The 24,840-nt window shown below is 40.9% G+C and overlaps 1 protein-coding gene across 1 annotated transcript in view; it reads left to right on the top strand.

Moving 5' to 3' along the window:
- The first annotated feature begins 13,684 nt into the window (after positions 1-13,684).
- LOC137866038 (partitioning defective 3 homolog B-like) overlaps positions 13,685-24,840 on the top strand; it is a 181,638-nt gene continuing 170,482 nt past the window's right edge. Inside the window, exons 1-2 of the mRNA XM_068701680.1 lie at positions 13,685-14,679; positions 24,346-24,447. Of these exons, the coding sequence (XP_068557781.1) occupies positions 14,563-14,679; positions 24,346-24,447 (219 nt within the window). The 5' untranslated portion in view covers positions 13,685-14,562. The remainder of the gene's footprint in view (positions 14,680-24,345; positions 24,448-24,840) is intronic.

The following is a 24,840-nucleotide window of genomic DNA, read 5'->3' on the forward strand; positions in this document are numbered from 1 at the left end:
TGGCTCAGCTCATTTCACACCCAACCTTGCTCTCCTCCCTCCTATGTACCTTCTCTCATTAAAGTATAGCTATATAGTGCAGAATGAACGTCAGACGACAGAAAGGTGGACAAAGGTGGAGCATCACAAGATAGAATTTAATGGAGAGATTGTTGGAGTGGAGGATAAGAGAGTAACAAAATAATGGAGTGGAAAGAACATTTTAAAGGACAAAGTGAGATTATGGAGGGTGACAAGATGCAGTGATTATAACAGGGACAAGCTCACTGTGATGGGGAGAAGAGGAAGAAATGGGAGGGGGGTGTGAACGTAAAAGATAATGCGAGAGAGGAGGAGGTGGAGGTTGGAAGAAGATGAAAACAGTTTGAGAGGTCATAGTGAGGCTAGTAACCATTCTTTCCAAAGCCTTCTTCAAAGGACAATACCTGATACTAAAATAACACACACACTTTGTCAAAGCTTAGGTTTCCCCGAGGCTTCGAGTGTGTTATCATCTCTCTCTTCGAGGAAACCGAAGAACATCGTGTCTATCTCTTATCTTTTCACATGTCTTTTATTTATCTGCTTCCTAATGCAACACTTTTGTTTCTCCACATTTGATTCCTTTCTTCTTTCTGACAATTTATTTTACCAGAGATGAAGTGACTGTTGTGTTAGGACGACACACCGCGAGGAAGTTCACCTCTGAGAGGGGGCGGCCCGAAAGAATAATATTTAAAGAGTTATAAACTCAGATTAAGTGGACAGAAAGAGTTTAGCATGAAGCTAAAGGGCAGAGAAAGAAGTAGATGGAGAAAACAAAGAAAGTGAGGGAGTTGTATGACAGGAGCTGAGGGAGAGAAAGAATCCCCAGTTAGTTTCTACAACACTTCTTTTGTTCTCTTCAGAAGCATGCACAGGTCATGGACACTAACTCACTTTCTTGCCGAGAGTCAGATGAGAGGATTGAAATAAAAGAGATACCATGTGTTCTTTTGATAGTACCATAGTTCTTTCTGTGAGGACATTGTCCATATTTGCCCTGACTAACAAAAAGCACGTTGAAAGTTTTATGATCAAAGTCACTGGAACAGAAGATGTGTAGCAATTCATATGTCCTGCAGGATACCAATAATTCTAAATCGATGTTTGAAAAAAATGTGCACCAACATCCATAAAAAGTTGAAGGAAAAATGTCAATTTGATTTGCTTTATGGAACACTCAATGCCTTTATTTCTTCTAGAAGGTTAAAGGGGGTAACTCCCAGAAGAACTATTGATCGGATACAGCATTAACATTCATGCTGACGTCTTCAAAATGCAGTACCTGTCAGTGAAGTATACGCCACAAGGCTGGAGGCTGAGACGCAACCACATGAACGTAGAATTACAATAGATGAATAGGACATTTTCTGCTGTAATGATCATCATCTTCTGTACTCCCATTTTTAGAAGCGTTCTTTCTTTCTCTTTTTTCTTGTTTTTTTTTTTTTCATTACTTTTGGGAGTAATTTAAGGGAAATGACCCTGAGCCACAATGATAGGAAAGGAAGGGAAAAGAACAGGTTATCAAAAATGTGAAAAGCTTTGAAAGGTCAGTGTGTGTGCGCGTGTGTGTGTGTCCGATGCCTGAGTTCAGGCAGCAATCACACTTGAATGCCAAATAAAATAGACTTTTCTCTTCTCTAGTCTCTTTCTCATGCTTTCATTCTGTATACAACATACAAAAAGATCCTTCTTTTACACACTCCTTCTCCTTCTCTCTCACAATTCATTTTCCCCCATCCCTCTTTCGGTCCTGTGACCTGTTAAAACCATGGCCTGTTGAAAATTCAATTTAAGAGTGCTGTGATGTTCCCCCTCTGTCCCCTGCCCCCACTATTACAGGCTAAAAAGTTGACTTACCAATCCTCACTCCACACACACAAAACAGAAAGGGGAGTGTGAAGAAGAAGGATATGATTTCCTGAGGTTTCAGGAGTGCCACAGTCTCAGGGCAATCATATATAATTCATTTTCACAAGGTACATAGTAATATCTCACACACTGTGGGCGTGTGGCTTCTATTTCAGCAAAGTGAACAGAGGAATGGAATTTTATATGAGGGGACTATGAAAATATTCTTCCTAATAAATAGATCTGTTGGTGTTTTCTAGGCTAGCTGTGGCTTTGAGAGTATGAGGTTGAATATACATTATCCCCAGCACAAAAAATAGATTCATTTCTTTCTAGTCAAAACCAAATATTTTCCCTTTCTCATCATCTCTTTGGAATCCCTTCTCTCCCTTTTGGTTACTGATTATTTTTCCCGCTTTTGTCTCTTTTTTTCTCCATCATTCATGGGTTTTTTTTCGGTTTTCCTTCCATTTCTCTCCTGATTTCCGTCTGTTCTCTCTGTGTGTGGGTCAGACTTTCTCTCACAGTGGGGGATAGAAAAATAACAACATAATCTCAACTCTGCAACGGCACGCTTGGGATTGATTTATACATTTAATGAAGGCATACTGGTTTGCACACACACACACACACACACACACACACACACACACACGCACAAGACCTTGTTTCTTGTTCCGTGGCTGCTTTTCTTGAAAGCATTTGTTTCTGGTGGAGGAAAGGAGAGTCAGTCATCTGAGAAACCTGTGACAGAGACTTCAGTGGTCGTGACTGAAACTTGTGAAAGGAAACTCTAGGGGGAGCACTTACCACAAAGCACAGAGTCCCACTGAATCGTTCTCGATCTTGAGAAATCAAGTCAAGTATTTAAAGTTGAAATTCCCTGAAAGAAAATGATTGTAGTGTTACTTTCCTTCTGTTGAACAAAACTGACTGGTTCACTGATTCTGGACACACACACTTTCTCAGAAGTGAGTAAGATAAATCCTAAATTAAAAAAATGGAGTGTGTGCTTCACATATTTCAAATGTCCTCTTGACTGCTCATTTTGTTTTAAAGTAACAGTTAAATAATTTGTATAATGGGATCATTTATTTGTAGCATGATGTGCTTTTCAAATACTTTTACAAATGAATGCAGAGAAATTGTGCAACATGTGTAAATTAAGGTTAACTTTGTGCAGTTACATGTTTACTTCCTTTTGTGAATAACCGTCGATATATAGAGCAAAACCTGCAGAATATTGGTTTTCGTATGTTTGATAAAATCCCAACACAGAACTTGCCTTACTCATCGGAATTCCCAGCAGCCCAGTTTGACACTGAATTAAAAATAGAGCACAGATCTATCTCTCCCTGTTGACATCAGGTGTCAGTAAAACAACAAAGAACAGCTTAGTCTCGAGATCAGCCAGTTGTACCATGACTGAAACCTTGATACATTTCAGTCACATATTGCACATTGATTGTAGCAAATGCATTAACTCATGGTTCACACAAACAGTCTTGTACCAAACAATGTGAGTGATATTCAACAAAGCTGGGATCCCACAAGGATCTATTCTAGGTCCTCGGATCTTTTAGTTTTTATTACTCGCTTTATGTCTGGGTTTTTTTATATAAGAAACAAATATATAATAAAAAAATCATAATCTTCTGAAGTGTAAGGAAATACATTTGTGCTAACTGTTCATCATGTGAAATGTCCTGCACTACTGCACTCGTTAGTGTTCAAAATGTACCATATCCTATTCTCTTTCCTGTGAAAATGTACTGTGTGGTATATACAATAACAATGGGAAACATGTTGAAGAAAAACTTAAATATGATCAATATAACTTATACTATGTTAACAATTTGCTGATTTTTTTTAGCCAAGTAACATTCATTCAATCCAAATTTAGCCATTCTTAACATGTATTTATGGTATTTGAAAATGTAACTAAACAGTACATTAACACAACTTTTTAACTCAAAAAATAAGAAAGCAGCAAAGAGCATTTATTTGTGTTCCTTGTTTAATGTTTTATTCAAATATTCCCCCTGACTCAGATGTTGGTTTGTTTATATAAATGACATATTTGTTTGTATGTATGTGTGTATGTGCTTTCTATTGCAAATAAAGATTACAAAAAACTTGTGTAGCCAGTAAGTGTCCCTCAGGGCTACTGTAGGGCCTTTAACACACTTTGTTTCATTTGTGCATTTGTTTGGCAGCTTGTTAATTCTTTGTTGACACTGAGTAGCGGATTTGTCATTATAAACCTGCATTAATTGATTTCTTTGTGGACAATTTGGGGCGGTGCCCCAAGCTGTGACTCTAAAAGTATGGTGAACATATCAGCAAACGAAGCAACATTAGCATTAATTGAGTCGTGCTTCTGGTCTCCTGACCAGAGTCCTACATTCACTCTCTTTTTAGCTCTGGTTTTGTTTCCACCAAAGAGAGGAAACTACCGAGCTCTTAAGATGTTATGTTCACCACTATGTTCACTAACTCGTCACTGACACTATTCTGCCTCCATACGTTTCGTACAGAACACTGAGGCGGAACAACGGTGTAACAGTCAGTTGAACAGGTTGTGTCAAAGGGGCTTTTATCTGTGGGCTGTTTGATGTTGAGTCAGGTTCAATCGAGCAGTGAGACTGAAGAAGAACAGTAAACATGAAAACAATGAGCTGAAAGACACTAAAATGCTCCATAGAGTTGATGTCGACTGCAGAGTTCACTTTCTGTGTGTCCGTCTCTACCGGAAACACATTTGATCCATTGTTATTAGAACATTATAGATTAATGCAGCTTTAAATTTCATTTTAATCTTGAGAACCAAGACATTCAATACAAATTTAGACAAAATAAAACTTTATTACTGTATTTAGTACAAGCTGAGACGATACACATTTACTTTGTATCTTTGACTTGTTCTTTTTAGGAAATAAATTAGGTGCAAGCACTGCCAGCTGCAGCGGACTTGTCAAGGATGCATGACTTGCTCTTTTATTTGCTGATCTTCAGCAATGCAGATCTATACTTGAAAGGGGGCGTTCCATTTACATTCAGGAAGCACACAACGAACGATTCTTTGCAACTGTCCACATTACTAAGACAGCTTAAGAGTTTGCACACTTACAGTAGGTGGATAGCTAGAAGTGCATATACATATTATTCTCCAGCTCAGGGGCATCAACACATTGCATTCTGTGTTAAATTCTTTGAACTAGTCGAGAATTAATCCATAGCAAGAGTCTGTGTCAATCTCCACTATTATTCACGATGACAATGTTCGGATGAATAAAGCAGGCCGAGACATTTCCAATGAGATGGCGTGTTTAACATAACAAAAGGATGTTTTTTCGTGCATCTTATTCTGTTTTCTGAAAACCCTTGATTTCATTCAGGCAGTCATTCAGTCTGCTATCATCTCTTCTTTTCATTGCCTTGTTGTGTAAGCCCTCATAAGCCCCCATCCCTTCACCACATTTCTATCTTTTTGACTTTCTTTCCATTTTTCCTCGTTATATTCACTCCTCACTTTCTGTTTTCTCATCCCTCTGTGTTCCTTATTCCTCTCTGAGGATTTGCCCCGGACATGAAACACTTGTATATTAAGTTATTTATTTATTTGTTTCTTATTTGCATGGGGGCAAAGGGTGTGATGGTGTGTGAGTGGCGGCCGCTGGATAAGAGAGGTCAAAGTATTAAGATGATGTAATTATGGGTTTGCAATTAATGAATTTACATACGGTAATGGGGAATGTTTGGCAGGCAGAATGCTGCTCCCAGATGGTAACAAGTCTGACCTCTGACAAATGGACTGATCACAGAAGCAGAGGGAGACGGAGAGAAACAGAGACTGACCTTAGAGAAAACAGAACGATCTCCCACTTAATTTCACAGACACTCATTTACAGACGTTTTCATAAGAGAGAGAGAGAGAGAGAGAGAGAGAGAGAGAGAGAGAGAGAGAGAGAGAGAGAGAGAGAGAGAGCGAAGGGAAAGAGATTAAATTGCTTCATGCATTGATAATATCTTATATTTTGTATTAGAGGGAGACGGGACAGAGCCGGAGAAAGAGAGAGGGAGAGAGATCGACGGACTGACCAATCTCTGGGCGATCTCCTTAATTTCACAGACGCTCATTTACAGGCATTTTCATAGAAGAGAGGGAGATTAAATTGCTTCATGCATTGAAAATGTCATATTTTTTGTAAAAGAGAGGAGAAGGAGATAGAGGGCGTGAACCCGTTCGTCTTTTGGTCTGCAATTCCTCTGGATTCAATTCAGAGTTAGACTGCTTCCCATTCCACCGGCCTATTCATCAGCTCTCATCACATTCTTACTGCACTGAAAAGGCAAATATGACCGACTGCATTGATTAAAGGACCAGGCTGGTGATATTCAACATTTTACTTATCGTCATCAAGTACAACAAAACCAACAATGAACTGAATGTGTTAAAAAGTGTTGCCTGTGTAGCCTGATTTAGCCTCTTTGTATTTGCCATAGAGCTCATCTGCTGTCCAAAAACTATTAAAATCAGGTCAATGAGCCAACACATTGCAATGGGTTCCTACATTATTATTAATATGGACCCTAGTTTATTTTGAGTCATTCCAACATATATCGCCCTGCTGTCATTTATATTCACCAAATTAAAACGTTTTTTTTTGTAATTCCATGTCCCCAACAAGAGCACTATTTATTGTGTTTGAGTAACATTGTTGGTTTTGGTCTTCTGGATCTGATGGCACTAAGAAAAATGAAAAACAAAATGACAGCCATCATTACCCAATTTGTTGATATTTAGTTTAATGACTCTACAAATATACAGCATATCTCATATATTTCCTTGCATGGAAACCGTGTTAATAGTTTGAATGTAATCAATCTGCTCATGATCAGAAGAGCAATTCAGTTTTTCTGTTTGTGCATTTCTTTTCCCATAGCTGAACATTCATATCTGTTTTGATATGCATGATCAACCCACACTTCTTTGGCCCCACAGAGACATTCAACTCAACTCAGCTCATGCCTTACAAGCCATTTTAATTCACGGTCCGACTTGATTGTAGAGTTACTTACTAAATGGATATTTGTTGAGTACATTTTTCAAGTATGTTCCCCGTTGAGTCACAGACTGCCTTTATGTATTGCAACTCATAGTTCTGTGACATCAGCGGTGAACAGAGAAATCACAGCATGGTCACATGACACACACACACACACACACACACACACACACACACACACACACACACACACCTCCTGGTCCCTACAACTAATAGGTTTCAGGAGCTGTCGGAATAATTCTCTGCTTGTTATACACACATAATTAGTTTTCAAAGTAGCTTTCCGTGAATATAGTATCAATTACTTCCTCTCTCTTTGCAATCCTCCTTGGAGACAGGTGGATTCAGTGGGCTCACATTTTCTGACGTGACAGTGTGTTAATTGAGCTATTAGCCAGAGGTGTGTGTGTGTGTGTGTGTGTGTGTGTGTGTGTGTGTGTGTGTGTGTGTGTGTGTGTGTGTGTGTGTGTGTGTGTGTGTGTGTGTGTGAGAAAGAGAGAAAGGGAGATGCAAACTCAAGGTGTGTTCAGGTTCAGTTTGTGGCGTGAGCATGTGTGCATACCGTATATGCGCAGGTGTTTTGTCATATTTTCTGTCTATTTCCTCTAATTAACACCTGCTAACAATCAAACTGATAAGTGTGTAAGGTAGCTTGATGCTGCATTTTAGAAAGGTGATATAAAAAGTGTAGAAGGCTTGCTTAAAATTCCTGCTCTGGATTTATGAAGCTAAATCTAACATTAAAACATATTTGCAATTCTAATGAGAGGAAGTTGCTTTTGAGGGGTACATGGAGAATCCAATGTTTTTTTGTCATCCTCCTTGTTTTCCCTGTATGTTCTGATCTTGCTTCTTGCTTGACGTTCTGCTTGTCTTGTATGTTTCTCTTTGTTATACACAATTATGGTCCAAATGTTTGGCTGCGTGGCCCAGAATGGAGAAACACGGCAAAGTTTATGGAAATAGTTACTCATTGACATTTGTACTTCAGGCTGTGTGTAATGTAAGCAACAGTAAAATGAAAGACATTGTTTTGTTTTCAGGGTTTTTGAGTCATCACCGGTGCTGCCTCCTCTCTAACACAAGAGTTTTATTTTTTCAAATTCTCTGAGGTGTCCACACACTCTCTCTCTTTTTCTGTTTCTTTTGCATTGTTGTGCTGCTCTCCATGATGAAACTTTTGTCATTGTTTTATTTTCCCCATGTTCTTGACATATGTGTGCCACAGGAAACCGCCTCATCTCATCATTTAGTAGAGCATTTTTATGTTTTTAGAGAACCAACCGAGCCCCTTAAATGTTTTCTTCTAAAGCTACAATAGAGTGCTGCAGGGATGACGCGTCTTTGTGGGTCAACCCAGGACTTAGACTCAGCCATGGTTCCCTTGACAAGAAGCCAATGAGATTTCTCACTGGATTACCAACTCTGAGGCAAACAGATGTTTATGATACTTACATATTTTGTTCAGCAAGGTAGTCTTCACAAATGAACACCACTTTTATGATTTTTGAAGTGTAAATGTAATCGGCAAAAATAAATAGCTAATGTGAGGATATGAATGAACTACACCACGGTCACATGACTTCACGTCAGCGCCACTAAAGTAAAGGTGGACTAGTGTTCAGCGTGGTGATGTTCAGTACATGTAGCAACTACCTCTAAATTCACAAGTGGCATGTTAACTGACGCATTTTCTGATCAAATAAAACATAATAATCTCTTAAGTTTATGTTAACCACCGACCTATCTCCAGAAACCCACTGACTTTGAGACAAGGGAACCGGAAGAGCAAAAGTGCTAACTGGGTTTTAGGACTCACTCCAGCAGCACTCTGTGGGCTATGAGTAGACCTTCTCTCAGAAAAAGGACCGAAGATATGAAACATTAGCATAAGCATTAGACACATGGAAGAAACGTGGAGAACAGAAAGAAAACTCCGTATTATACTTTGCTTATTTAAAGGTAGCAAAGTTATTAATTGAATGTAACAAAACAATTATACATTTTTTACATACAAAGTCTGAAACACATGGCCTGATATTATTCTTAATCAGTTGACCTTTAATCACATCCGTCCTCTCACTTAAAATATATTTTTTAACACTGTTAATATTTTACACATCAAACCTATGGAACTATTCACAAACAAAACAGGCACTGCTCTGTGGAAAATAACCACATTAAGCAAATCGGTTTACTTTGCTCATGAGTTACATGTTTTTTTTCCCATTCCCAACATATCCATTCATTCATGCATCCATAGAGAGTCCAGGATTCCCAGTGGTGCTATGAATGTTTTATACTTCGCCCTGGATAGAGGCACGGCTTGTACACATGTGACACATTGAAGATCTCTGCATGGACAAGAGATGATCGACGGGGCTATTATTACCAGTGTGTGTGTGTGTGTGTGTGTGTGTGTGTGTGTGTGTGTGTGTGTATGTGTGTATCAGAGTGTGTAGTGGAAGGGTCTATTGACATCCTGCTATTCTTTTCACAGTGCAGTGGGATACAGTGTGACCGTTTGTGTGTATTCTGTATGTGTGTGTCTGTGTGTGTGTGTGTGTGTGGGGGGGTGTGGGGGGGGGGGGGGGGGGGGCGCTGAGGATTTAGGGGTGTGGACTGATCGAAATCTCCCCGCTGACAAGTCCTAGTATCGATCTGTCTGTATCTGTGGCCGACACATGGCCCCACACACACACACACACACACACACACACACACACACACACACACACACACACACACACACACACACACACTCACACAAGACCAGTCTGCAGGCTGTAGGAAAAATCTTTCAGTAACATATAACATGTTGAGCACCAGGGCATGGCATTCTGTCTGGGCTGGATCTTGTTTGTTAATATAATTTATTGATGAGATTTGGAGATTTAGAATGCATCACGGGGCAGACGAAGTAATGTGAGCAGACAAAAGCTAGATGAAGACAACAAATAAGTATCGCACAAATAAAAGCATTACAATGAAGAAGGCATTGACATTGATGTGGGACCATTTGACATGGATTCTTTATATAATTTAAAATAAAAGATTTTCTTCACAACCATCATTCAATGCATCCTATTAACATAATGGATTTTAAGGCCACAAAGACTTTCTGTGGGTCATGCGCTCACATTGAAAAAGGGGGGTAGGGGGAACTATATAACTGAGATCTAATAACACGTATAGTAAGAGCTGAATGCAATGTTCATGTGCTGCTGTAGAGAGGATACAACCTTGGTTTTTCCTTGTGCAAAAAAAAAAGCTTGTCCTTGTGGAGGGCTGGCTGATGGCTAAACTATGAAGTCCTCTGTGGTAACTTCAAATTTCCATTAATTTCGGCCACCATTAGTTGCTATTACAGTATTGTCGCATGTCAAGTGGAAGCAAAAGCGACTTGTGCAGAGCAGAGGCTTATTAAGTGTGGACAGTATTGCACATCTTTTAAATATACTTTTCTGCCTGTGTCTCTTTGACTGGTCCGGTCACCGGTGGTCCGGTCACAAACGCATTACTTGAAGCCTAACAAGATGGACTTTCGTGTGATATGTGATCCTGCGACTCTCGCAAGACCGCATGATATCGCGAGAATCCAGCTGCCATGCAAGGGAGATATGGTCCAATACAAACCCAAAAGAAGGGAGTGTGTTACATCCACATTAATCCAAATGGTTAGCCTGTAATTATAGTTGGGGAATGAGTGTGTGGGTATTATTGTGTGTGTGTGTGTGTGTGTGTGTGTGTGTGAGTGTGTGCGTGGTGGCCTCTTGTCATATGCCAGATGTGTCTCACTCTCCCTCTCACTTCTGAATGCCGTTTGAGAGCTGCTTGGGGTGATTTAAAAGCATGATGGATGATGCATGTGGATAATGCCATTATTCAGTGTTATTAAGGGAGATGGAGAGATTGTATGATGGACAAAAGAGTATGGAATTAGGTGCTTTCACGTACAGTATGAACTGTACGTGCTCCCTGTATGTGAGTGTTTCCATCCTGCATGTGATACACAGGCATCTTGTAATGCTCTCCTCGCTCCCGCTGCGCTCTTTAATTTCCTTTTTCCCTTTTCTTTTTTGAAAAAGCAGAACATGTTCTAGCACACGTGTTGATTTGTTTGCCAGGGTCTGGATGCATCTGGCCCAACAGCAGGGGAGCATTCACTTCCTAGCATGTTCGCTGCGGTTCATATCAGTTCATAATGGAGGAGGCATCACACAGAGTGCTGCTGAGGCTTTTACCATGTGGGGTGAGGAGAGGGAATTGGCAAACTGCTGGATTTAGATTGGGTGTTGGGTTGGCTACGCTAGATCAAGCTGTTTGAATGTCCTTACAAATACTATACTAAACAATTCAAAAATACAATGTGTGTGTGTGTATATATATATATGTCATGCATTACATATGTCATTACATGTCACTGTTGTTTTTTGCTCTTTTCTTGTGTTACAACAGGAGTCATATTCTGTTGTTATGAGCTGCATTCTCTCCATCAGCAAGAATGAATGCCTCTGATGTGAAACAGTTGTGTGTGTATGTGTGTGTGTGTGTGTGTGTGTGTGTGTGTGTGTATGTGTGTGTGTGTGTGTGTGTGTGTGTGTGTGTGTGTGTGTGTGTGTGTGTGTGTGTGTGTGTGTGTGTGTGTGTGCGTGTACAGTAAAAAGATGTGTATCAGGCAATTGGTTCCTTTCTGATGCAGCCCACTTCATAATGAGCCATTGTGATGCTGTATATGTGCACGGTAAAAACTCATCTTCCTCTTCCTCCAACCAGCCACACTTGTTTGCATTATTACTGTTATTGTCAAATGTAGTCCTTGGAGAATTTCCTCAAAAAGCTGCAGTCATTTCAGCAATTGAACTAAAACGTTTTTACACATAATTTTGACCCAAACCACAATCGTTCTTTACACCTAACCAAGTTAATAAGCTAACCTGACCAAGCGCTAACTATAGTGAACTGTGTTGTCACATCAGTTGTGATGGTTTTGGAAGGTACAGAGTAATAATGTCATCTTGCAGATACGTCAGAGCAAACGACTCCTCTATGTCCTTCTAAAAGGGGACAGACAACATTTCATTCTTTAACGTGAAAGACTTGCCTTTACAAAAAAAAAGAAAAAAGTATAACTGAAGCAATCAAATGGAAGTCAGCCATCATTAATGTTATTTTCACCTGTGGTGATTCAATGAGGAGAATGTCAAAATGTCTTCTATAAAAAAGGCCTAGCAGTGCAGGTGTAATAATTTGTTTTCAGGGTAAATTGAGTGATGTTAAACCAGCTCCTAGTCTTTTAATCTTTAATTATTACATTTACAGTGTATTTTTATTGTGTATGGCTCTGAATACTTTTAATGTTTTAATTAATATTGTATTCATGGTATTTATAGAATTCAGACAAGTTATAAAATAGCGAAAAAGGGGGTTTGCCTCATTTCAAAATCCTAAATGACTGCTCAAGTGTACTTCAAACTTTCAAACTTTCACCAAAGAAAGAAGGAGGGAAAAGATGCATGCATGCACAGTGTTCGTCCTCCCTTGGGGTTCATTAGAAGCAATGGAATTCAGTGACCCAGAAACTAAACCTAGCCAAAATCAATTAGCAGACATACACATGCATATATTCAAGCTGCTAATTACAAAGCCAAGCTCCGCCTCACGGGGAGGGGTTTTCCTCTTTGAAGATGAATCAATCTGTGAAAAGCCAAAATGTTTTGTAAATACGGTATTTTTTGTTTGCTTCAACATTTTAATGCTGAGCTGGTGTCAGCCGGTAGAAGATCTTCAAGGGGTTTGATCAGGTTTCAAGGTTCGTAAGACACTAATTTGACTGAATTAATGTGGATCCCTTAAGATGATAGCTGAGACATCTAATTATGCCCCAAACATTTTTGTGACTGTCACTAAATACATGCCAACTCTAGGTTTTACAAAGGGAAAACATCATCTATTACTATTAATAATATTTACAACAATATAATTTAATAAATCAATCAGACCGGTTCGGTTTTATAAGGAATACACATGTAAGGAAAAACATTCAATGAAGCAAGAGAAAGAGACAAAACATATTATAAGAGAGGAGCAAAAGAGAAACACATATGTTATAATAACATTAATGATGGCTCTGTTCCGTTCCAGTGGGCCAGGACTCTAAAGCCAAAGCAGTTAAAAAATAATTCAGTCATCATTTATTGGTTTTACACCTGTGATTTTCCTACTTTGACACGCTAAAATATCTTTTGTGAAAAACGTCTATTGTGTGTGAAAATTGGTACTTTTCTTTTTGACATTTGAGAGAGCTAAAATTGATTGATTGATTGATACTTTAAAGCTCCACTAATTCATATTTTTTTTTATTAACAATGGATCAAATTAGATATAATTTGAGAGGGGTCCCTGGTAGTGACAACCCAAAAGAGAATTAGTTCTCCTCAGCGTTACAAAGATATTTTAGTTCATTGTTTTTGAAAACTCAAACAGAGGAAGAAGGCGGGTGCATGAATGCATTAATACCAGACCTCTATGATTAGTGGAGTTCCCCCCCTCCCGCACATCACATGTTGCTGTTTGAGAAGTAACTGTAACTGAGCATGTGGCTCCATGAATTGTGCGTAAGCTCAACTCTGATAATTGGAGTACTTCCCCTTTAAGAAAGTGACAGCAACAAGCGGCGCAGGAGCTGGTCAGGAACTCGCCAGGAGCGGACGGCGTTGAAGGAATCCCAAAAAACTTTTTTTCCAACACACCGCGCCGTGTTTGTCTGTTTACTGTTCAACTTCAGCCTCCGTCTTACCTCCGAATGTGACAATAACGGTACCGTTGCCAAACCGTGTGCTGTCGGTGATGAAGTGGACGTCACTTAACCGCTCGGAAGAAGGAAAGTTGCGAGAGGAAAAACTTCTGAAGTGATGCTGCAGCCCTCCCTCCAAAGTTCAGCTAAGGTGGCTAACGTTAGCTAGCGCACGACTGAGCTCGCTAACTCTGATGTGAACGTTTGGATACTCGTTCGTTCATCTTGTCGTTACACATTACTTGATGTAGTGGAGAAGGGCGTGAGGATATCTAACTGAACGCTCTCATCCTTGGCTGACCAGGTTACAGTATCAAGCTAATCCTTTTTCTTTAGCCAAGTGGAGCTAGCTGAAAGACAGCTAGCCAAGTGTCACATAAAGTTGACAAGAGTTAGCCTTCTTTAAACAAAACAAGGCATGACACATACTTCCCGTTCACCAGCTGCTCTCCATCATATAAAGACTGAAAGTATCTTTTTTTAAAAACTTTTCTGGAAACGGACCACGTTAATACATGGACCAACAGAAAGCTACAACTTGAGATTAGAAAGGTAAAGACCATCACCCTCCTGACCATATAATGAGAGAATAATAACGGACCCGGATGTACTTGTCATCGTTATCACCTTGAGCTGTTGGCTGTAAAGTGATTGACAGTTCTAATAAAGAGCTCCTTTGACTCTGGACCACTCTTGACAAGCTGTGTCACTTTTTGAAGAAGTTGGTTTGAGTGATATCCCATCCCTGACTCTTTATCAAGACTTGCTGCAGTTTGCAGACCCACATCCTGCACCTTGGATTAGGGTGGACAGTGCTACGCGATGAAGGTGACGGTGACATTTGGGCAGACCGGTGTGGTGGTGCCCTGCAAGGACGGCTGGACCGTGAGGGACCTCATCCAGCAGGCCACGCAGAGATACAGAAAGCTCCTGGAACAGGTACCGCTCCGTGGGTCTGACATGCACCTATTAGCAGTCACAATTCAAGAGAATAGGCCATGTTGTGTCGTAGAACTGTCAGATTTGAGGAAAGCTGACCCAAACCCAGGCAAAAGTGGTATTCACTCAATGCACATGCGTCATTATGCAATGCTTGTTGTGGATATTTATTGCCGAGTTTGATGCTTGCTGTTGAAAAAAAGTGCTCTGATTTAACTCTAATGGCTCTGTGGTAGGTACAACATGTGCTCACCTTGTACATCATCTGACTGACAGTGATGGTGAATGTGTCTTTCATGTAAATGCAGTTTATTCATCTGAGTAGCGATCACTTTAGTTGTAGAATAAGTTTCATTTTCATAGATACTAAAATAGTCCAAGAACACGAACAAAAGCATGAAAAAAACAACTCTTTTTTTTTTTGAGGCTATGTGACCCGTGAGCCATCAGTTAGCTACATTATTCATCATCAGAATAGTTTTATTTTTTTTTGTTATGAACCCCTGAAAGACTGAGAGAAGAGAAAAGATAGCTTTTTATGAAACAGCATTTTCATAGCATTTGAGGATTTCCCCGAAGTCATAAAAGAATAATCGAATGCTCTGTCATTTTTATATCATGAAGGGGGCCGTGTGATTTTCACATTCCAAAGTCTTGGGAAATTAGACAAAGCCATGGAGGTCCAGTTCTCCATAATTGCTGTATGAAAAATTAAAAGCATATCTGATATGAATTGTGATGGTCCAGACAGGAGCGGGCATGAGTCGTTTCCACTTAAGTTGTGAATGTAGAATGCAAATGACTCCCTCTTGTGATTCCTTTATGACTGCTGTTGATTCCCTGCACTGCTCTCGGGGGCAGGAGCCTCGTGACCCCCATCAAACCACCAAATCTTCTCAGTGACTCGCTTCATATTGGCTCCATTATTCAAAGAGCACACCAGTCACATAGATAGATGGCCTCAGTTGTGATTGAGGGGGAGATGTCGAGGCTGTGTGTGTGTGTATGTGTGTGTGTGTGTGTGTGTGTGTGTGTGTGTGTGTGTGTGTGTGTGTGTGTGTGTGTGGGACGGACAGAGAGACAGAGATGGGCTTATTTTTTTTCGCACCCCTCTCTCTACTTTCCTGCTTCTTAATCTGCTTTCATCTCCCTGAATATCAGCCCTGCCTCCTCAGTGCTTCTTGTGTTTCCTCCCTTCGTCTCATTTATCATCCTTTCCTGCTCACGAGTACATCGCCTCTTCACCTTCCACATAGCCGGAACCCACGCTTCCCTTTCATTTCAACTCTCTCTTCCTCTTTGAAACACTTCCTCCTTCACCTTCCGTTGTTCTTCATGAGATAACTCTGTTCCTCCTAGAAGTAGAGATGAATAGTCTACATTTGAAGTGTTTTAAGTGTCTAAACTAACAGGATGGGCAGCTGGGTAGGCTGAAGCAATGTGTGCCACTTTAGGTCCACCTAGTCCAGCTCAAATAACAGCAACTCTTAAAGAAATGAAAAACATACAATCTCCCAGTTTTAATCCTTTGTCCCTGTGTTAATTGTCCATTTGTTATATGCCAAATATATGTAAAAAAATAAGCATCAGAGTGTTTTTAATATCAAAATCACCATAAAATTCCTTTCTTTTCTCTTCTGTAAACTGGTTTAAAATACAGTTTGATGACTGCATGTACTGCAGTGACACAGCTGGTTGAAGATCGGTAAAGTTTACATTTCATCTCTCCCTCCTCCTCCTAATCTAACAACAGGTGAGGAAGCTGTGTGTGTTTTGAGCTAACGGTCCTCTGTAGCTCCGTATCGCGCTAAACTCTACGAACTGTACAGCCCTCCTATATTCCTTTTTCACTGGGATATACTTCAGGAGACAGAAGAAAGTGGCTTTAACTTCTCTTTCACTGGGACTTTAAAAAGTAACGATGTTGACCCCCAAACTTATTGACTGCTAATAGGATCTAAGTGATATTATGAACACCTTTTAGTGCCTGCCCACACTAGGCTACACCAATTAAATTACCTGTACTGACATTATTAGTCTGAAACGAGAATTCATTCCCCCGGAGTAACAATTTATGATTTTTAATGAATGACTGCACGATGAATTGATTCATTTTATTTTCAGTTTGACTTGGAAGCAAAAGGTTGATCCACTCGCCGTGTAGGAGAGCAGTTTAGGCCCATTTAAGGTGGAACACGAGCAGCAACACTGTCGGTGTTCTTGATGTTCACAAAGAGGCAGCATTAGTGCTCCAGGTGTGTTTCCCTGCAGCAGTGATGTGTGTAATGATGCACCTCCCGGCTCTATCGATTAGCTCTCACAGTGTTTACCTTCTGTGCTTTCTGTATGTGTGAATGAAATGCCTTGTTGAGTCCATGCACACCGATCTTCCTCTTCCTCGTCTCTTCTTCCTCAGTTTTCTCTCTCTCTTCCTGCTCTCTCCCACGCCTTTGTCAGCACTTTGCCGTCTCGTCTCCTTTTACCGTGTTTACATTCCCCGTTGTAATTTCTGTTTTCACCTCTCCTACCGCCCTCAATCAACCCACTTTTTTGATAGTTTTGGCCTCTGTCTCTTTCATATTTTAGATATTCAGCTTTTTCATAACTCCCCTTTCTGGCTCCTCCTCAACATATTTCTCCTCTTCCTCATTCCTCCTCTCTAGGATGGAGAATACCTATTCTCCTTAATGGCTTCATTTCGTCCCCCCTTCTCTCTTTGAATTTGTTTCTGTGTATTTTTCTCTCTCTCTTCCCATCTCTCAGTCGTTTCCCTGCAACACTAATCTGTTGTAGCTGTGTAATTATGTCTGTTAATGTGTACCAGGATTAGAAAACCAGAATATGTGTGTGTGTGTGTGTGTGTGTGTGTGTGTGTGTGTGTGTGTGTGTGTGTGTTGTAGAGCGGTCCGGTCCCTAATCCTCCCTCCCAGTGCTCTGAAAATCATGTTTTTAAATTGTCAGAGAGACAGCTTGCTTTCCTGTCTGACTCTCTCCCTCCTCCCCTCCTCCCTCCCTCCTCCCCTCCTCCCTCCCTTCCTCCCTATCTGCTTCATGCTACTCAGAAAGTATGCTGCTTGTATTTTCTTTAATCTTGTGTGTTCCTGCGCTGTATCTAGCTGACACTGGCAGCTATCAGCTGCTTTGTTAGGCGTTCCCACGGAGGCGCTTTAGAGGCGCTAACACTCAGAGTAGGCATTAAAGCTACGTTTTAGTGAGGGGATTCCTCAGGTTTAGTCTTAAGTTAAGTTTCAGAGGATTTAATTTCTGTTGCAGTAGCAGCATTGAGTTTTTTCTTTTCTTTTAAGTTCACATTGATCGCAGCCTGATTATTAGAATTTGTTTGCCTGAACGTGAAAGGCAATCGAAGTTTGGTAAAGCAGACTTTTATTCACACTACTACATTGGAAAGTCTCCTCTTTCTGTGGACTCTCACTTCCTCGACCAAAGAAAGTCTTAGTCGACTGATACTCATAACAATTTTGACGACTAATCGATCTATAAAACTGAGTTTCTCTGAAAATAATCACACAAAAGCAGCGCTTTTAAATCTTGTGTTTACCAGAGAAGTGTTCATAAGTGTTTTGGAAATAAGTCATTCAGCATGAAAACAAGCTTACAAGTACATAATGTTTACAACCTCGAGTTTGGTTAACCTGCTTTTGAACATAAACGTATTGACTGATGCTTTCATTTGTAACACAATGCACACAGTGCATTCAGAGGTTAAGCAAATCCAGTTTAGGCTATGTAATTCATTAGCTCTCCATTTATCAAAAGACATTTTAGCTGCTTTTTAAAACATACGCCTTGATATTAACCCTCGTGAACATTGTGCGTTTATAACATGTGAGGCAGCTGGCAAAGACAGAGCACGATGCAATAAAGAGTAGAACGAGTTGAAGTGAGTGGATGAAATATAGGTGTGATATCTGGCTCCTGTGCGTCACTCAGAGGGGTTTGGGGCTCATGTCGAGCTGCTAGGTGGAGATAGTGTCCTCACAGATGAGTCAGTCTCAAGCCTGTCACTCTGCAAGTGTGTCATTATATTGGTTCATTTTCATTCACCTACCTCAATACATCTGTGAACTAAGCGAACCATGATCTGTAATTATCATTTATAAGAACAAGAAGCACAATCAGCTTGCTGACAGCTGTTAATATGGCGCTATTAGCCTTGATGGATGAACATGGATACAAAGCGTAAACTATGGTATGAGGGAAAAGCAGAACGAAAGTTGTATTGAAGAAAAAAATGAAAAGGTAGTACACAAGGCCCTCGTGGAGAGGTAGCAGAGAGGAAATGAATAAACCTTTTTCAGAAATCAGAACAAAGACGATGAATGTAAAAAGGGAGATCGCCCGCACGGCAAAGAGGAAGTGTGGCCAGAGAACGAGGAGGGAGGGAGGGAGGGAGGGAGGAGAGGGGAGCAGAGGTTGTTTTTCGAGGGGAGTTGTCAGGAAGTTATCAGCTTGTTGACAGACTTCTTAATTACCTTTGGCCAAACAGTCTAGTGTGCAGCTGTGTGATCATGGACGCTTGTTTATGTGGTTCCAGGTTTAATCGGCTGCATTCTGTGAAATATCAAACTGGATCACATCAACATATCGGCGTATGTATGTTCTAGTGAGATGTGACATGAGTTACCTCTCTAAGATATAGATGCAATACATGTTTATACATGTTAGATTGTGTCTACATTTGACACAATGTTGTAGCTGACAGTGTTGTGTGTGTGTGTGTGTGTGTGTGTGTGTGTGTGTGTGTGTGTGTGGTTCAAATATGGCCACAAAGAAACAAACTCAAACCTTATCTTCCACTCGCACGTATAACATAGGTGTGTAGGAAAGGGTTCCCAGCTATATGTGTGTGTGTGTGTGTGTGTGTGCTGTAGTTTCATTAGCCAGGGCAGGAATGCTGATGAGGCGTGGCCAAACAAGCTGATAAAAATCATACAACATCCTGGACCGCTGCCAGAGCACAGGCAATTATTTCTGAGAGGAGGGAGGAGACGCGTGCTGCATAATGTGTTGATCCAGCCAGACATCTATTCTATTCTGTTCTGTTCTATTCTATTCTGTTCTATTCTATTCCATTCTATTCTGTTCTATTCTATTCTGTTCTATTATATTCTGTTCTATTCTGTTCTATTATATTCTGTTCTATTCTATTCTGTTCTATTCTGTTCTATTCTGTTCTATTCTATTCTATTCTGTTCTATTCTATTCTATTCTGTTCTATTCTGACTATTTCACGTCCTATATTAGTTGTCAAAAAATGTCTGCTCACCAGACCGTGTTAAAAAAAGTGAACACAACCACATATATGTATTGTGACGTGTCGTAATGGTGCTAATGAAATGTTAGTTTTAATCCATCTAGATATACTTTATCTCCTCTAACTACGTCAGTCAGTGAATCAGCTTGTCTACAGCCCGAATGTGGAACGTTAACCTGGTGAGTAATGGTGTCCGTGGCATTTCCACCAGCGATTGTCTGCTTTGTGACTGCGGGATCACCAGATGGGCCAGGAGACACTTTCACGTTTTCCCCACGTCATAGAGTGCTGCTGGAATGATGCCTAAAGCCTGGAATGCCTGAAATATGGTCTCAAGCTTTTCAAACGCTTGTTCTACGACATGAAATCTGTCAGTTAGTATCCCATTTATGAATTGTAAAAACCAAACAACAGGCCGCCTTTAACTCAGTGGTGGTGACATGAAGTCATGTGAAGTCATGTGACCGTGGTTTAGCTCATTTACATTTAGTTCACATTAGCTTTTTACTTTTGCCGATTGCATTTACTCTTCATTATCTTGCTGAAAAAAACGTGTAAGTATCAGAAATGGAGCTTATTTTTTGCAATAATCAAAAATCAAAAGGCTTTCAGTCAGAGGAGCCAGTGATGCTCACTTCCAGGTTGACTTACAATCATTTTTCATCCCTGCAGCACTTTATTAAGCACACATGTGACAACACTGTATTATCCACATAGTGTTTTAACTCTGGTGGGATTTTACTACAACCTAACAATAATTTCTAGACCATGTCATGAGAGATAAATTTCTAAAATTGCCCAAGATGATCTGTAATAGTATCAGGAAAAACACTGTATTAAGTGCTAATCCCCCTGATTCAGAGATTAGATGGGGCTGTTTACCACTCTTATCTTCAGTCCTGCGGTATCTGAGCGTCCCTCTAGCGTTTTAAACTGCCAGACTTGGAGGCACAGGGCTGTAACACATTATGGATGCACTCCCCCTGAATATCAGATTAGATCGGTGCGCTCGCAGCACTTATCTCTCTACCGCTCCGTCTCCTGTCGTCTCAGCGTGCCTACTGTAACAAGAGATCAAAGGGGGCTGTTGACCCAAAAACAACAGCAGGTCACCAAAGAAACCAAAAAAAAAATCCTCCTATCACCACATTTACTACTTCTTTTCTTCTGCAATTTATACATCATTTCATTTCTTACCAGGTGCAAAATATTGCTTGGGCACGCAGCTCAAAAATAGAAGAAATGAAGAAGAAGAAGTTTTACTGTAAAGGCCGCATTTCTCTGGACTAGATTACCGACCACGCTATAAGATGGCAAACTGCCCCGAGGCCTCGGATCCCCACGGTCCCCAAAAGCTCCGTGTTTACGATGTGTCAAAATGTTTTTTTGTAGTTTGATGAACTGCTAATTATTTTGGGACCAGACACCTCTAAGGCACAGTATCGACTCAAATGAAAAGCACATCGTATCGCCTGCTGTGTGAGCGGCACTGCGGGTCAGCAGAGGCCCACAGGACGCCTCAGGTTGTGGATTCCATGACCGGAGTGTCGACACTAAAGACGTTTTTCTTGCTTCCGAGTCCCGAGGCTCAATAGAACTTTAGCTGGGAAGTAATATTTGACTGTGAGCCTCTTACTGCTTCTCTGTAGTCTTGTTGTGTAAGAATGTAAGACGCGATAGAGTCCGTGTTTCTGTCCGGGCGTTGCTCGTTGCGTTGCTCGTGCGGCGACTCACGGTTTGTGTGGCGATGATGGATCGAGTGCTTACCGTTAAACCAGCAAAGACAAAATCTCACTCTCTGGGGACTCATCCTGAAGCCCGAGGGGTAATAAAAACACACAGTCTTTGTGCGAAGCTGAGGGCAGAAGAGATACAAAATCATTTTACATGACACTTTGGACTGAAATATTCCTGAGTAATCATAAAAAACACCACATTCACACGCCTTGTTACAGAGTTAATATGCCCCCAAACCCTGGTTCATAGTGCTCAAGCAAGATAAACACGGTGCGAAAGATAAATTAAAACAATGTAAACACAATGTTGAAAACCTCTCTCTCTCTCTCATACATGTGGCCTGGGTGTCAGCCAAGTCAGTGTTACAATAGAGTCGTACAATGACTTCTATCAGGGAGGGAGGAGGGAGGAAGGAAGGGAGGGAGTGAGGAGAGACAATTTAACAGTAAAAAGGAGTCCTGTGTAACAGTGATGGTTGCAAAGCCATTGAAATGTCTTTTTTTTGTGGGACGTAATAGAAAAAAAGTGTTTTTATGGACCCCGGCTACATTTTTCTTGCTTTATCTTAAGGAAACAGCAAACAGCCATGTTTGTATGTGTCCTGTATATATCAGTACACCATATTTCGCTGCACTTATCAATGAAGTACGGTACAGTGTAAGTCTGCTAAATAGCAGTGGCTTTACTATAGAGGTGGGTCATCAAGGCGATAACATTTAACTATCTATTTATTGCACGCCTCACTACACTCATTAGGTGCATTTTAAAGTGTTATATTTTTTAAACGCTGTATTTGTTACTCATTAGGAAACGTTGGGGGACAACTGAGATTGACTTATTTACAAAGCAGAACCATTAATAACTATAACACCACTTGACTTTTGATAAAGTATTTTATCATTAAGCATTCAGCAGTGAAAGGAGTTGCCTACACAGCTAAATTACATTTTAAAACCTCCTTTAAGACACCAACAGTTTATACTGGTTCTGGAAAATGAATTGTATTTTCCTCTGCTGGTTTGATGATATGCATTTAAAACCAAATCTCATTTATAATTGTATAAAGAAACACTCTAAAATGATTTGTGCGATGAAGTAATTTGTTAAGCAGTGTTTTGATGCAGAGCTGATTTTAGTGAAGGAACTGGTTGGAGACCTGCGGTGACATCCATGGACACAGAGTCTCTCTCTCTCCCTGATGGGAGCTTTTCAGAAGCATTGACAAGCACCTGACCCTGAAACAGGGATTTAATGGAGCAGCACCCTGTAACGGGTTGAGTCATACCTTTCTGTAGGCTGTTTGTGTGTGTGTGTGTGTGTGTGTGTGTGTGTGTGTGTGTGTGTGTGTGTGTGTGTGTGTGTGTGTGTGTGTGTGTGTGTGTGTGTGTGTGTGTGCGTGTTGTCTCAATATGTTGTTCAACAACCGGCTCTATGTAGTCAGCTGTCCGGTGCAGCGTCGATGTCATTAATCACAGACCCAACACAGCGGAGAGAGGAGGGAGAGAGGAGAGAGAGAGAGGAGGGAGAGAGGAGGGAGAGAAGAGGGAGAGAGAGGGAGGGAGAGGAGGGATAGAGGAGAGAGAGAGAGAGAGGAGGGAGAGAGAGAGGAGGGAGAGAGAGAAGAGGGAGAGAAGAGGGAGGGAGAGGAGTTATAGAGGAGAGAGAGAGAGAGAGGAGGGAGAGAGAGAGGAGGGAGAGAGGAGGGATAGAGGAGAGAGAGAGAGAGGAGGGAGAGAGAGAGGAGGGAGAGAGAGAGGAGAGAGGAGGGAGAGAGGAGAGAGAGAGAGAGGGAGAGAAGAGGGAAAGAGGAGAGAGAGAGAGAGGAGGGAGAGAATAGGGAGAGAGAGAGGAGAGAGATGAGGGAGAGAGAGAGGGGAGGGGAGGGAGAGAAAGAGGAAGGAGAGAGGAGGGAGATAGAGAGGGGAGAGGAGGGAGAAAGAGAGAGGAGGGAGAGAGAGAGGAGGGAGAGAGAGGAGGGGAAGGAGAGAGGAGGGAGAGAGAGGAGGGAGAGAGGAGAGAGAGGAGGGAGAGAGAAAGGGCCAGGCTGTAATCTGTACAAGGCACCTAGGGAAAGATGTGGAGGATGTAAGGAGGAAGGAAACAAAGACGAGGGCACGACTGGGAGGTGGAGTTGAACAGTGAGAGGTAGGCCTGTGTAGATGTGGAGCTGGTGACCAGGACAGCAGGGCAAGCCTTTGGCTGTGAGCATTAGTCTGGTCCAGTTTTGAAATATTAATTGACTATTATTGTGGTTTGAAAATAAAAATAAAAGCAAAATAAAAATGTAAAACAATAAAACTACTTTTGCCATTTTCCATTTAGTGTTTTTGATTATCACTCCCTGTGTTATACCCTCGTTCAGTGTGTTTCATAAAAAATACGTCATATTGAGAAAGTAGTAACTGTTTAATGTGGATTTTAATGTTCAAGATAGAATATTAAATGTGAATAAACTAAGTGAAGTTGCTGAGGAGAAGTTTGAGTACTGCACTAGTCTAAATAATGAGCTTATATTCCTGATAGACAACATGTTTTCACACTTCAACCGTTAGTGTTGATGGATACACTATGAGTCAAGTAGAGAGCGTGGGCAGCAGGTATCATGTTTGTTCACCGAGTCGTTGATCTAACTTTGTGATGTCCTGTGTTTTTAGGAAGGAGACTTCCTGGTCCGGACGCACCACGTTGAGTACTGTGACGGGGGGATTCTGGACCCCGATGACATCCTCAGTGATCTGGTAGAAGACAAGGACAAGGTAAGAACCTCTCAATAGAACGTCATGTTTAGTGTTTGCTCCTGCTTTTCATATTTCTATTCCTTTTAATATAAAAACAGACATTGTGAACGAGGAATTCAGTGGTCTTATTTGCCTTTAAGTGAACCACAAACAGCCACGTAACATGTATACGCTCAGTGACTAACCCAATGTTGAGCCAGCCAGTCCACAAAGAAGTGCCGGACAGCTCATCACCAAAAGAGCTACAAAACCAGCCATCTATACCTCTCTTATAATGTAATCTTTTTGATTTATACCACTTAATAAGTCACATACCACTGTGCGCTCACACAGGTGTGTGTGTGTGCTTATAGCAGCGTTAGAGCAGGTGTCTGTGCCGGATGTGTGTGTTCACTCTGAGTATTGAGCTGC

Source organism: Cebidichthys violaceus, unplaced genomic scaffold (genome assembly GCF_023349555.1).
Source record: "Cebidichthys violaceus isolate CVI_PGR_0920_01 unplaced genomic scaffold, fCebVio1.0.p SCAF_11, whole genome shotgun sequence".
Lineage (NCBI taxonomy): Eukaryota > Metazoa > Chordata > Actinopteri > Perciformes > Stichaeidae > Cebidichthys > Cebidichthys violaceus.